The 15,211-nt window shown below is 48.4% G+C and overlaps 1 protein-coding gene across 1 annotated transcript; it reads right to left on the minus strand.

Moving 5' to 3' along the window:
* Positions 1–2,230: 2,230 nt before the first annotated feature.
* Positions 2,231–7,979, minus strand: R3HDML (R3H domain containing like). The gene is made up of 5 exons (XM_016219286.2): positions 7,722–7,979; positions 5,221–5,339; positions 4,973–5,105; positions 3,704–3,819; positions 2,231–2,363 (listed from the first exon to the last, which is right to left on the minus strand). The coding sequence occupies exons 1-5, from the start codon at positions 7,977–7,979 to the stop codon at positions 2,231–2,233; spliced, it is 759 nt and encodes a 252-aa protein (XP_016074772.2).
* Positions 7,980–15,211: the final 7,232 nt, after the last annotated feature.

A 15,211-nucleotide genomic window follows, 5' to 3' on the forward strand; every position in this document is an offset into this window, starting at 1 on the left:
ATCTTCCTGCCACTCTAGATTAGATTAACATTTTCTAGAATATCATAGAAATAGAATCAGAAGACATTTACTCTTTAATGTCTGGCTTCTTTTGCTCAGCATGTTTGTGAGGTTCATCTCTGTTCATGTCCTTTTTTCTTGCTAAGTAGTACTCCATTGAATGGATATACTGCAATTTGTTCACCCACTCACCTGGTGGTATAGACACTGAGGCTGTCTCCGGTTTGGAGCTATTATGAATGAAACAGCTATGTATATTCACGGGCAAGTCTTCTTGTAGACATGTGTTTCATTTCTCTTGGTTAAATTTCTAGAAAGGGAATTGCTGGTTGATATGGTATGTATATGTATAATTTATAAGATACTCCCAAACTGCTGTCCGAAATGGTCATACTGTGTTCCATCCCTGCCAGCAGGGCAACAGAGCTTCTATTTGCTCATATTCTGATCATCACTCTTGGTTGTCAGTCTTTTTAACTTGAACTGTGTGGTGTGATCTTTCTTTTTGCTTTTGTTTTAAATGAAAAAGTAATACATTCACACATTAAAAATGAAAATTGTACAAACAGCATACAACGAAAAACCTTCCTCTTACCTTAGTTCCCACATTTCACTCTATTAAACTTTTAAACAAACTCTTGTATATATTTCCAGAAATTATACATATACACACTGCTAGGGGACTGAGTTGTGTCATCCCAAAATTCATATGTAGAAGCCCTAACCCCAACCTGCATTAGAAGCTAGGACCTTTTTGGGAGTAATTAAGATTAAATGAGGTCATAGGGTGGAGCCCTGATCAAATAGGATTAATGTCCTTATAAGAAGAGATTTGAGAGAGTGCTCTCTCTCTCTGTCTCTGCCATATGGGGACACAGTGAGAAGGCAGTTGTCTGCAAGCCAAGAAGAGAACTCTCACAGCACCCAACTATACTGGCACCCTGAGCTCAAATTTCCAGCCTCCAGAATTTTTATGAAAAAATAATTACTATTGGTTAAGCCACCCAGGCTACGGCGTTTCATTATGGCAGCCTGAGCTGACTAAGACATACACTCTTCTGGGAGCTGAGAGAAGGAGGGACCAGAAAGAGCCAGGGCATCTGATCTGAAAGGACTTTATTGGGGATGGGGTGGTGGTAGTGCGCATGTTGTGGTTTAGGTGGGACTGACCAAAAGAGAAGAAAATTCACTCCTTGGGAAATGCAGAGACCCTGGGGAAAGGGCTGCTTCCATCCTGGTCTTTGAAGCTCTCTCCAGCCAGGCAGGTTATGGGCCCCAGCTGGAGGGCAAGGTCTCAGGAAGAAATTTTACTATCTCTGGAGACAAAAGAACTTTTGTGTGTTAATGGGCTCTGGGTGGGGCGGGGCGGGAAAAGAGGAAATGGTTAATGGGAATGAGAATGAGATTCTACCAGAGAGATGGGGAGCAGGAGAGGCAGGGACAGATCTGGCAAGTAGATAAAAGGGAGAGACCAAAGCAGAGAGTGATTGAAAGCTGGGGGGGGGGGGGGGGGGGCAGAAAGAAAGAGTTCCCTCAGGCCAACTTCGGATTTTGCCTCAGTCCTGAGCACTCAGAAGTGTCTGAAGGAGAGGTCAGAGCCTGAGCTCCAACCTGGGTACCTTCGCAGACCAGCTGTGCAGCTCTCAGTAAGTTACACGCCTTCACTGAGCCTCAGTGTACCCATCTGTGAAAAGGGGGGCCTGGTCCCTGTGGTGGCTCCAGTAATAAGAAATAGGAGTGGGCTGTCTACAAGCTAGTTTCAATTATTTTTATAAAAGTTCGGATCTAAAATGTTCCCAACTCAGGAAGGGACTACAGGCTGCCCCGAAGCTGGTTGGTTATTATTGGATGAATAAAGGTGGGTTTCAAGGTTAAGGTTATTTAATAGATACCTTTTATTGGATGGCCAAAGACTTGTAAGTTTGAGGCCTGAGAATCACAAAACTCCTGCCACTGCCCCTTCCAGCCCTGGCTCTCTGAGAACTGAGTCAATTAAAAGAGCAGGCCTCTTTCCTGGAGGCCAGAGAGAAGAAAGATGCAACTGAGGAAAAAAGGAAGGCAGGGCAGTCGTTGTCTTCTGGCACATGCTAGACATTTAGAAAATGGAATCTGGAAGAAAAATTCAGATCAGTGAAGAGAGTCCAATTCATGTCTTAAAAAAACAATTATTCAGAGAGAGACCCTTAGAGGGTTAGGCCTACCCGGAGGCCCCTCAGAGTCCAGAGCAAATTCAAGACCACAGGAGCCGGTTGGATTTGAGCCCAGAGAAGCACATATTGTTACTGCAGCTGCCTTGGTAACTGGGGGGGCAGGCGGAGCATGGCCTCCCCATCTTGTATGGTGCCTCTCCAATCCAGTTACCCCTGGAATAGAAAAGGTCCCAGGGAGACAGGGTCAGGGGACAGAGGAGAGTTACGTGAGCAACCTTCACACAGGTTTCCAAATCTCAGCACCACCACTGACTGGCCTTGCGACTTTGGGCAAGTCACATCTGCAAGCCTCAGTTTCTTCATCTGTACCACCAAGAGAAGACTTCCCTCCGGCACAGGGGTGCCGTGAAGCTGAAACAGTGCAGCCATGTGTGCGTGCACCTGCCTGGCACACTGGGGACCCTGGTAAGTGCTAATTTTCTTATTCTTTCCACCACCCCTCACCCCGGGTCAGGCAGGTCTAAGTTCCGGGCCTGGGCCTGGGTTCTGCCACCTGCCAACTGGTGACAGAATAAACCACCTCATTTCTTGAGCCAGTATTTTGTCCTCTGAATAAAATAAATAAGTAAAATAGTGTCTGTAAAAAGTATGTGAAGACACCGTGACGTGTAAGAGTTTTGTGCAAAGGAGGACTCGGACAATGAGGGGTGAGTGTAATTCAGTCACGGGGGGACGTGCCCATGAAGCCTCCTCCTGGCCACCGCTGGACACTTATTTATTCAACGGTCTTATCCCAAATCCCTCCTAACTGCTCCTGAGTTAGTCCTTTCAACCAACCGTGGCCTTTGTGGGGAGGGGGGCTGGGAGCTTTTGCTTCTTGGTTTCTCTTTGGGGTAAATAAAAAGTTTTGGAAATAGTGGTTGAACAACATTGTGAATGTGATTGATGCCACTGAGTTGTACACTTAAAAATGGTTAAAATGGCAAGTTTTATGTTATATATTTTTTACCACGGTTTTTAAAAATTAATAATGCAATAGCCCTGGCTGGTGTCGTCCAGTACACCGAAAGGTCGCCGGGGCACATGGCCCGGTCGCGGGTTCCGTGAGCCCGGGAGAGTGTGATTAGCTGGGGCCTGCCTGCAGGGCGCATGAGTTTCTGGTTGACTCTTTCAGGTGGTGAGCTCGAGGGGGCCCTGCCCTTGCAGGGAGAGGCCTGTGGTTGTCCAGTGTTGCCTGTCAGTGGGGGTGCAGGTCTAATTCAATAGTGAAATATTTGCAAGCCCACTTGGCTGGCGGACCCAAACCACACTCTCCAGTATTGACTTCATCAGTGTGACTGCCTGTCCACCTGCCTCGGTCCTCTGTCTGCCACTTGGGTAAAGGAGGATTATTTACGGACTCTAAGACTACCTACATGTATGGCATCGAGGTTACTCAGAGTGGAGGAAGGCAGGGCGTCCTGTGTGTGTTCCTTTTCTTTGAATTCTGCCCCTGCCACCTCAGAATCCACCTTCCTGCCCCAGAGCCCCCTCCGTCCCAAAGCTGCACTTACTTAATAGCATAGTTGCAGACCAAGTACACTGCCTGGTGCCAAGTGCTGCCCCAGACGCGGATGCTGCCGCAGGTGTGGATGGCACAGCCCAGCCGGTTGGAGGATGCCCACACCATCTGAGGAAGGACACACACAGGGAGGCTGAGAAGGATTCGCTGGGGCCCAGGTTCCTGGGGGCTGGGAGGCTCCGGGACTTGCTTCAGGGTGGGCGCATTAAGTGAGGTCTGTCTGTTCCAAGCTGAGGGGGCTGGAAGCATATTGTACTATAATGTTTCTCAATTTTTTTTTACTACAGCCAACAGTAAGAAATAAATTTTATATTGTTACCCTGTGCCAGCGCGCGTACACACACACACACAATTGGAACAAAAATTTTATGAACCAATATTTAATCTTATTGTGTGTGAAATGTGCTAATATTTTGTCCTGTTCTATTAGTTTTTCTTTCTTTCTTTCTTTCTTTCTTTCTTTCTTTCTTTCTTTCTTTCTTTCTTTCTTTCTTTCTTTCTTTCTTTCTTTCTTTCTCTTTTTCACTGTTGGAAAATCATTGTTGTGCTGGAGGTTAAAATACAAACTTTGGAGTTAAATAGGCTGGGATCAGATTCTCACTATCACTAGCTGAGTGACTTGGACCAAGTCACTTAACCACTCTGTGCCTGTTTCTAAAATGGAGGTAATAATATCTCATGGATGTCAGGAAGAGCATTTGGTTTAGGCTTCACATTTCCTAGGGGGTCTCAAATTGAGGCTTTTGACATTAACTCCAAATGAGTCACAGAGAGACCGAGAGGACTAAAAGAAGATATTTGTCATGCAGTTGGAAGTTCCTGTCTTATTTCTTGCAATATTATATTGCATTGTATTTTTACGTGTGATATTAACACTCAAAATATACTATTCTTGTAACCTTCTTTTGGCATTTCTTCCTTTTCTTTCTTTCTTTCTTTTTTTTTTTTTAAAGATAATGGGAGCCTTAGAAAATAGAAGATACCAGAAAATGTTTGGACCTATTGAATTCAAAAGCACTCTTGAACTTGTCAGACCACACGTCTTCATTTTGGGGTCAAACAGTCTGGTCCCCCCACCTCAGACACTCAAAACCAGATCTAGTTCATCTCAGTTCAACTTTCCAGGAAAGTGCCTACTACATAAAAGGAAGTTCACAGGGGGCTCTGTTTTATTTTTAATTTCTGTTCTACCACAAGCTTTTTTCTTCTAAGGGACCAGGATTTGTTCCCCTACCAGCCCCCGGTCCCGACAAAGGGGTACCTGGGTGTAGTGGGAGCACACAGGGCCACTGCAGCGCCAGGGGCAGTGTGGGCTACAGTCCTTTGGGGCTGGAAACAAGTAGTGCCGCTTCTCCTCGGACCAAGACTTCACGAGATCCACCACTGAGCGGTACCTGGGGAGGCAGGGAAGGTGGAAGACACGGGGTGGGGGAAAGGGAAAGTCTGTCACCAACCTGCTTGGTGACCTTGTTCAATGACTGAGCGAAGGAAGGGCAGAGGGTCGCTCACCGGCCCGAATGGATGGAGAGATTCTGGCCCACGTGTCTCATCAGCTGTGAGGGCCCGTGGGCCCAGATGCACTGGGTGGCCCAGGCCTCGGCAGACCTGGCCAGCCGCTCGTCCCAGATCTGGGGGAAGAAAGGCCATGCAGTTCCCTGGGGAGCCACCACCGTCATCACAAACAGTGTCCAGACATGCACATTTTCCTGGTGCCGTGACTCCCCCATCCCTTGGAACCCTGTAACAATCCACTTGACAGATTAGAAAACAGGCTCAGAGAAGGCCGATGACTTCAAGGTCAATAGCAAGTCCAGCCAACATGCATGCCCAGCTTAGTCTGGTGCCCTCCCTCCTCCCTGGACTTCAAGATTGGGGCTCTCTGCTGTGAGCAGGGTTCCAGGGCATTGGTCCAGGGGTTCTCAGCAGTCCCTGGAAGTGGCTGAGCCCAGGGTAATGGGAAGAGAACTGACTTTTTATTTCATTTATTGTATTTTTAAAATGCATTTATTTTAACTTTAAAAATACTTCATTCAAAAGATTTTTTTGAATAATGAAAACATGCACAAGTTTAATATGTAAAATGTCCAAAGGAGGAGAAGTGGAATCTCCATCCTATACTCATCCCTCCCCACCGTGCCGTGCCCCCTAGAGGCAGCCTCACTGTGAGTTTCCTGTGCCTCCTTCCAGAAATAGTCTAGATCTCTACAAGCATATGATTACACATATAATGCTAGAAGATACATATATATTTTTTTGACAAATGGAAGCATGCTAGGCATTCTCTTCAGCACCGTGCTCTTTTCACTTGACAAGATAGGTTATCTTGGCGACTATTACACATCCGTTCATAGAGAATGCCCTCTCATCCTTCATAACAGCTTCATCATTTTGCAACATATGAATGTTCCAAGTTTTATAACCTGAAAAAGCATCGCTTAAAAAAAATACTAGTTCCCTTCGGGCTCTGACTTCCTGAGATTCTCTGAGTTATTTGTTCATTCAGCAGATATTGAACAGTATTTCTAGGCACCGAGGACTCGGTGCACTGGGCTGGAACTTGCTTGGGGCCATGGTAGAGAAAAGGCCCTTCGAGTAGGGATATCTGCCCTGTGGGCAGAGCCAACTAGTGAAGAAATGGGGGCACCAGCTCATGGTCTTTTGGGAAAGCAGAGAAATGTTTCCTTCATTCTATAAAGAGGTAAACTGAGGGAAAGGACATGCTAACATCAGACCCACACTCACGGATCCGAGGTCCCTAGTGAGACATCTACCTCTCTCTGCTCTACACTGCATGCCACATTAAACACCTGTTGAAGTGAGTGCCTTGCACACACAACTGGCGTTCAATAAATGTGTCATTTGTTTGAAAATGGAGGGCCTTCATGTGCCAGTTGATGTGTTAATAAATGAATGAGTCAATGAACAAACAAATGTTCTCCCACCTCTAGCTGCCTGCCATTCCTGCTTCTCTCCCCACCCTTCCCCACACCTTATCCCTACCTGACATTATATTCTCTATATATTGTGTTGATATTTGTTTTCTATCATCCTCACTAAAATGTAAGTTCCATGAGGGAAGGGCATTCATCCATCCTATCCTGGGTAGTGTCCACGAGGCTTAGCGTGGTGCCTGGCTCCAAACAGGCACTAGTAAGTAAGTGAATGGACACGTTGCAAAAGAATTTGGTGGCTTTTGTGCAGCGAGTCTTAGAGGGGGTGGGACTGGCAATGTCTTTCCTGAAAGAAATCTGTGCGTGGGCTGGAAGGTTATGTCTCCAGACTGGGTTGGGGACAAAGGTCCCAGAGGAGGGCTTGTGATGAAAGGTTTTCTCCTTCACTCTGGGAGGCTGGGGTAAGAGCGACCCGCCCTGTCTCTTTGAGGGCAGACGCCTCTACTTCCTCCCAGAGTTAGCTGCTGATATTTCCTAGTGGGACACCCCCAGGTACAAACTACCTCCACAGCTCCAAACTCTGCCTCCACAAGCTGGCTGAGGACTGTTTGGGTATGTCCATCACACCCCTGGGGCAAAAAGACAATGGCATGGAAAGCTCCAGCCACTCACCCCCTGCAGGTCCCCAGTGGGGAGCCTGAATTCTTGGGCAGAGTATTGTGCTGGTTAAGACAACAGCCTTTAGCAGCAGGCACACTTGGGTTGGAATCTTAACTGGGTGACCTTGGGCAAATTAATTCTCTGCATCTCAATTTTTTTATTAGGAAGATGAAGATGACCAGTCCCACTTTGAAGGAAGAGTGTCCTCAGGGTTATGAGAAGTGCCTGGTGCACAGTAGAGGCTCCACAAGCAGCAGTCCTCTGCCCCGACTCCCTGGAGGGCCTGTGTAATCACCCTGGTGTCCTCATCCGTGAAATGGGCAGACTAAATCCTGCCCCAGACAGCTACCCAGATACTGGCTTGTGGGGCCGGGCTGGTGAGTGGTCCAGCCCTTCCAGGATAGGTTGAGATGAGTGGTGTTCACTGGCAGGGGGGCTGGGGAGGGCACGGGCACTCACCATATACTCCATGTTGGCAGCCGGTGGGTGCACGCTGGCCCTGATGTGGTTGTGATAATCCAATAAGGCACTCATGTCGCGGGCAGAGATGTGGCGCTTCCGCCGGTAGTGGGGCACCCCCAGGCCACTCAAGGGTTGCACAGCTGTGCCGTCGGTCCAAGCCAGCACTAGGGTGGTATTGGGCATCAAGGCGTTCACTGTCTGGCTAGCCCAGAAGAGCAGGACTGCCAGGCCCACAGTGCCGGGCAGCAGGGACATTGCTGGCTGAAGGGGTCACACGTCTGCCTTGTGCAGTCAGAACTGGCTGCCTGGAGGGGGCAGGCATAAGGGCACCGAACCTTGAGTGTTCTCCAGTATTGCCACCCCAGAGGATGCTAACCCTGGGAATTTGGCAAAGACCTCCTGACTCAGCTCTGGTCCGGGGGCCCAGCACCCTGTCCTTCCCACCCCAGTGGACTGAGTGGATCGGGCAACAGGAAAAAATGCCCAGACAGTAGCTAACCTGGACCAGGACCTGGGGTGAGATGGTGCCCCCACTTCAAAGCCAGGGCTCCATCCCACCAGCCCTCCCCACCCTGGACACCCTCTTCACCCATCCTGCCTAAATTGGGCTCCTTCAGTGCCCCCAGGGGGGCAGGGCCAACCTCCAAGCTCTTGTCCCTGAGCTGCACTTTCAGGATTGAGAGCAAGACACAGAAAGAACCAGATGTGGAGAATGAAAGAGGCAGAGAGAGGGGGGGAAAAGAGAAACAAACAAAAAAAATGAGCGAGACCAGAAAAAGAGATACAAAGAAACGGAATGAAAGAAATAGAACATGGAAAAAAAGCACATGAGAGAGACAGAAAGAGAAGGAGAGAGAGAGAAAGACAAAGGGAAAAAAAAGAACAGAGAAGAGGGAGAGAGAAATAGACTCAAGGAGGAAGAGCCAGAGAGAGGCGTGTAGGAGACCTGCAGCAGGAGCTCGGACCCAGGACAGGCAGCCCCAGTGGGCGGCAGGAGGCGGCTGAAGAGGAGGCAGGGACCTCTGCAGACACCCTGGCGCGCCTGGCAGCAGTGACTTTAAGGGTCCCCTGGGAGCTGATGGCATCCGACCTGCCTGCCCCACAGCCCCCTCCCCTTCCAGCCAGGCCCCGCCCACTGCCCAGCTGTGGGCTTTCCGCTCCTCCCCTCTGTGCCTCTGCTGTTCCCACTTCCATCTGGAGTGTTCGGGGCTGGGGCTAGGCTCCTGGTCAGGGTAGGCATGTGGCAATGGCAGGGATTCCAGGAGGAACTATCAACCCTCCTTGGGAGATCCGGAGGCTTCTCTCTGCCTTCCAGACCCCGACATATGAAGGCCGTCTTGCATCCGGCGTATTTTCTGACTGTTTTCCCTACGTTCCCTTAGAGCAGGCTGTTAACACGCCCATCTCATGAGCACCTACTATGCACCAGACCTGGGCTGAGTGCTTCATACACACAAGCTCGGCCAACTCTCAGAAGCATATACTATAGCTCTCCATTTTACAGATAAAGAAACTGAGTCCCATCGAGGGGAAGGAACAAAAGTCAAGCCAGCCTATCTGCAATAGAGCAGGGGTTCAAACCCAAGCCTGACCTCAGGGCCCTGTGAGTATGTAGAAAGGGTGCCATTTTTTTGTATGGACGCACAGGAAAAAAGCCTAGGAGCATATTCACTGTGATGCTGCTCATAGCACTGTGTAACCTCATTAGTTAAGTCCATGGATCTGCATTCAAATCCCCATTATTTCACTCACTAACTGGTGTTCTTGAGAAAGTTACTCAACCATTTTGCGTCTCAACTGTAATATTGGGACCTACCTAGAGCCTTGCTGCAAGGACTAGACAAGTTAACATTTGTGGAGCACTTGGACAGTCCCTGGCAGTGTGTGTGTGTGTGTGTGTGTGTGTTACCAAAGCCCCTTTGCTGTTGTCCTGGGTTAAGAAAGTTTCATTTTCTCCTCTCTGATTAACTGTATTCTCCACAAATCACAAGCAGTACTTTTGTTATGAGAGGAGGTAGACTTACAAGAAAGATGTTACAAAAAAACAAACAAAACGCACCCGAAAATTGAAGCACTTGTGAGCCTTCAGCCTCCTCCAGTGACCTCTGAGAATCACCAGGCAGAACCAGGGCTAGACGCTGGGACTGAGCTACACACGTGGCGTCCTCCCCAGACACATGGAATTCTCACCCTGGCGGCCACCCAGCTCCAGCCTCCATGGTCCAGACAGTGCCTGCTGCCAAAGCACACACCTTCCTGCAGGAGCAGCTTCCCCCAGCCCGGGGGGGACCCTGGGGGCGGTGGGGCAACGGGGCAGGGAGGGGTGGGAGCTGCTGACACTGACCTCTGCAGGGCTTTCCTGGCACCCCAGGAGGACAAGAGAGACTGGCTCCAATCTAGCCCCATCTCTGCCTCCAGTACGCTGGGTGTCCCAGGGCAAGTCCCTATCCTTTTCTGGGCCTCAGACTCCCCATTGGAGAAACTGGACTGTGACTCTTCTGCCTACAGAGGCTGGGATTCGTGGTGCGCCATGGAGAGCTCTGCAGCCCAGGGGAGGGCACCGCCTTGACATAGGACCCCAGGAGTGTAAGCAATCACACCCACTCTCTCAGGATGCTTAATATGAACTTCTTTCATGTAACTGGCACCTGCATTAGTTCAGAGCTTTACATCCATCTCTCACAGAGAACTCCGAGGCAGTAACCCCACCCATTGTACAGATGAGGAGACTGAGGCACACAGAGCCTCAGTGACTTGTCATAGGGCCTGGAGCTTGTCTGTGTGGTAATTGGGGTTCTGACGGTGAACATCCTCACACATTTACAGAAAGCACATGCATTCACTGTGCACACACCACACACATACGTGCACACACTCACACAAGCACACCCTCCTCCCACAAATCAGAGACAGCCCGTTCCCCCAGCCCATCAGATCCCTTCTACTGTGCAGCCTCAGGTGCACAGAAACTCCCTTTTCACATGTAATCATATCTGACACATATAAGTTATATGTATTTGCCCCTCTCTCAGTGCCCAGCACTGTTTTAGTCACTTTACATGGATAAGCTCATTCAATCTTCAGAACATCCCTATCTGGTCAGTACTATTGCTATTGTGTCCATTTTTCTATACAGGAGGAAACTGAGGCACAAAGAGGTGAGTCGTTTGTCTAGGGTCACATATCCGGGGGCTGGCAGAGATGGGATAGGCACCTGTGCAGGCTGGTTACACTGTCTCTCCACAGAGACAGACAGACAGACAGACAGACATGGAGGAAGGAACAGCCCGCAGCTCTGCCATGCATACAAAATCACTATCTCCCATCCTGCATGTTCATACACCCGCTGAAACCCAGAAGTCGCACTGGTAGCAAACACACAGGGACACCCCTGGCTGCGCCACCAGGTAGAATCTTCTCTGGTGTCCTCATTGACTAAGGCAGGTTTCCAGTGGATAGAAATGTTAGAAGGTGGGGGCAGGAAATAATCAGGGGCAACCCAGATGAATGCCCTGGCTGGGATCTCACTTTAGGGTAAGAACACTTTCTCCCCCTTGGGATTTTATCACTGGATTCAGCTATTGCTCCCAGAATTCTCTCCGGGCTTGGGTGAATGGAGAGGAAATTATTCAAGGCAGTATAGCTTGTTGGCTGACAGAGAGCCTACATCTATGACTCACCTCTACGGCTTACTAGCTATGTAACTGTGGGCACGTTACTTACCCTTTCTGTGCCTCAGTTTACTCATCTATAAAATGGGGCTGCCTCACGACATTGTTGGGAGGATTAAATGAATTAGTACATCTGAAGACACTGTACACAATGCTTGGCACAGAGAAAGCAGCCAATAAATGTTACCTATAATAATAGCTAATAATAATAACAATAAAAGTCAAAATTTACGTAGCACATACTAGATGCCAGGCACTCAATGCTTTAGAGGCGTGGTCTCATTTAAGGTTCAGTTTCATGGGTCCAGTATCAGGATCCCCACTCTGCAGGTGAGAAAGTGGAAACTCAGAGATTGAGTGACTCACCCAAGTTCACACAGTCCCAGTGGAAACGGAATTCCAATGCTAGGTCTCTCTGATCCTTACCCTGTAACAGTTGCTTCTGTGAGAAGACTGTGGGACAGGAGCCTTGTGCTTGAGAGAGGAGACTGAGAAAGCTGGAAGGCCCTTAGGAATCTTCTAGGTCACCCCCTCATTTGCCAGTTGAGGAAGGAGGTTCAGAGAGGTTAAGTGACTTGTCCAAGGTCACACATCAATTGGCAGACTCAGAAATGCAACCCAGATCTACTTCACTCCAAATCCATGTGGAGAAGGAGGGAGATGGAGGGAGGAGAGCACATGTGGGGGAAAAACCCACAAACAAACAAACAAACACACCCACAGTGATGATCCAGACTCTTCAAAACTCTCCAGGTCAAATGCTCCAGGTTCTTCCAAAAGATAAACTTTAAAAAAACAAGAGATGGAGGGGGAGTCATAGACACTTTAAAAACTATGCATTTTTTCAATGGTGACTATACTCTGTTTAGGGATGTGTACTTAGGCAATAAAACTATAAAGAAACACAAAGAAATAGAAGTCTAGCTATGATTGGAGTGGGACATTTAAGAGGCTTCTGTTTCTTTCTTTCTTTTTTTTTTAAGCCTCACCTTGAGGACATAATTTTTCCATTGCTTTTAAGAGAGAGTGGAAGGGAAAGAGAGAAATATCAGTGTAAGAGAGACAATTGATTGATTGCTTCCCGCAAGTCCCCCAACTGGGGCTGGGATTGAGCCTGCAACCGAGGTACACGCCCGTGGCCAGAACTGAACCTGAGACCAACTCTCTAGCCACTGAGCCAAACCAGGTGGGGCTGTTTCTTGACCTGACTGATGGTTACAAGTGGTTCACCTTATTAGATTCCACATTTATTTTATGTGACTTTCTGTATTTGTGTTTTATTTTACCATAAAAAGGATTTTAAAAAATAACAGCCGTAGTAATTTATACAGTGACACCTTCCATCTGTTACCGCCTTAACCATGCATGAGGATTTTAACTTCTTTTTAAAGGTTGAGGACATGGAAGTTCAAAGAGGAAGGCAATTTGCCCACAGTCACACAGCAAATAAGTCTGGGAGCCAGGACTTGACCCCTGTGGCTTGGTGTGTCTCCACAGCACAGCGGTGTTCGGGTTGCATATGGTAGTTCCTGACCCAGCAAACAGGGTTGGAGAGGTCTCATAACAGATTCAGAGAAACTGACTCCTCAGAAAATAAAGCACACCCAAAAGCACCTCTGGGTGCCCAGGTCTGACTCCTACTCTCTGCACCCAAATAGCAGTGCCACTTCTTTGGCAGGGTATGTAGAGTGGGGCTGGATGGTCTAGTGTGCAGGGACCAGAGCTGTGGAGCCAGATAGGTACCTGGCTCTCAGTGAGTGATCCAGGGCAAGTCATGAGCTCTTGCTAAGCCTCAGTTTCCTCATCTGTAAATTGGGAACAAGAAATAGGTGCTATTTTGGTCGTTATGAGAAATTCGGTGAGATATAGAAAGTGCTAGCACACAAAGCAAAGTGTGTTGAATGTTAGCTATTAATCTGCCCAAACAGAAACACTGTGATTCCATTGACAAGATACTAAAGAACAGGCAAAACTAACTTAGGGTGATAGAAGTCAGAACAAGGGCTCTTTTGGGGGGTGCTGGCTGAGAGGGGCATGAGGGAGGTCCTACTGAGGGCGCTATATCTGTTTCATATTTTAATCTGGGTGGTGTACATATATAAAAATTCATCTACTTGTACACTTTAGATTTTGGCACTTAAAATTAATTTATAACTCAATAAGAAAGTTGAAGTTATAGTTTTACAAATCTTTAAAAGAGCTCTTTCAACAAGTATAAAATTAAAATCCTACATAAAAGAGAAAACACACACACTGACAGAAATATCCCATTCCTGTCTCCCCAACACATACCTCCTACCCCATGTACATAAATACCCTCCCCCAATACACCCTCTAAAACCCCCGACACTGTACACACACAACCAAAGACTCTGACACCGACACAAACAGAAGTCACTGTCCAGTAAAACGGACACACCTGCACGCCCACTCAACCCCACAGCACATCCCTCTTCAAATATAAATGCTTTTCCACTCTGGGTACATGGGAACACACCCTACATGTAAACACACAAATGGAGACACAAGAAAACCAAACCCACAGCCTGAACTGACCACGGGCAGATCTGTGAGTCAGCCAGACGTGGGTGGGGGTCTTGGTCCCACCACTTCCTCACCACGGATCTGGGGGCAAGACATGTAATTTCTCTGAGCCTCAGTTCCCTCATCTGTAAAATAGGCTTAATAAGATCTTCTCCCATGAAATGAAATGAAATTAAAAAGGAAGATCATGAACAAAACAGCTCTCGGAGGTTGAAGGAGCTTTGTCTAATCTGTCTCTGAATGCTCAGTGACTCATATCACGTCACTGTGAGTAAACGTGTGTGTTGTCAGTTCTCACCAGCTTAATCTACAGACACAGTATGATCCCAATAAAAATTCCAACGAGGTTTCTGGAAGAATTTGGAAAGTTCATTATAAATTTCATGTAGAAGAGCTACGGCCCAAGAATTTTCAAGGTACTCCATTAATCATATTAGTAATACATGATTAAGGGGAAAAAACACCCCCAAACTGAGTAGTTATCTGGGCAAAAGGAGAAGCTGGGACACTAGGGGTGAGCCGGAGAGAGCAGTACAAGGAGAAGGGAACCACATGGGCAAAGGCTCTGAGGTTAGACAGAGTTTGGTTCATTTGAAGAACTAAAAAAAGCAGATTAGGGAAGACTTAAAGGGTACAGAGAGTGTAAGAGGTGGGTTGAGACATGGGGTCAAAGGTAAGCACAGGCCATTTCTCGCAGGATGGAGGCCTTGAATGCCCACACCAACTGCAGGGCTGATGAGGACCGGAGATCCTCCTTGGTGTTTTGCCCTATTGGGGCACAGGGACTGGGGGCTTGGAGGAGGTAGGCGACCAGACCAGGGCTTAGTTCTTCAGGAAAAGAGAGTACCTCATCCCAGTTCAACCTAGGAGCTGATTCCCCGTGGACCCCAGAACCCTGAAACCAGGGGGTTGTCCCTGAGGGGGTCTGTTTCTGTCTTCCTCCTCCCTATAAGGATTCCAAGCTGGGAGTCTGCAGGGGCTGAGCCTGGGATCCCCTCACCCTCCTGGGTGTCAGAGAGGAAAAGGGCCCCTTTCCTCCGAAAAAGCGGAGGAGTAGGAACTGGAGGGTGCAGATGGCCAGGCAGGCTTAACCCTGAAGGGGCACCCCATGCTTCTGAGCCCTGGCCCAGCGGTCTGGGGACTGAGCCGTGCCCTGGGGACCGGCCCGGTCCCAGCAGCTGCGTGGCCAGGTGTGCCTGCGGAATTCGCTGCGTTGCCCGCCCGCGCAGTTGGAGCGGAAAAGCCTGGGCGTCAGCGCCCCTGTCTGCCCAC

The sequence above is a fragment of the Miniopterus natalensis genome, chromosome 7 (assembly GCF_054644295.1).
Source record: "Miniopterus natalensis isolate mMinNat1 chromosome 7, mMinNat1.hap1, whole genome shotgun sequence".
NCBI classification, from domain to species: Eukaryota; Metazoa; Chordata; class Mammalia; order Chiroptera; family Miniopteridae; genus Miniopterus; species Miniopterus natalensis.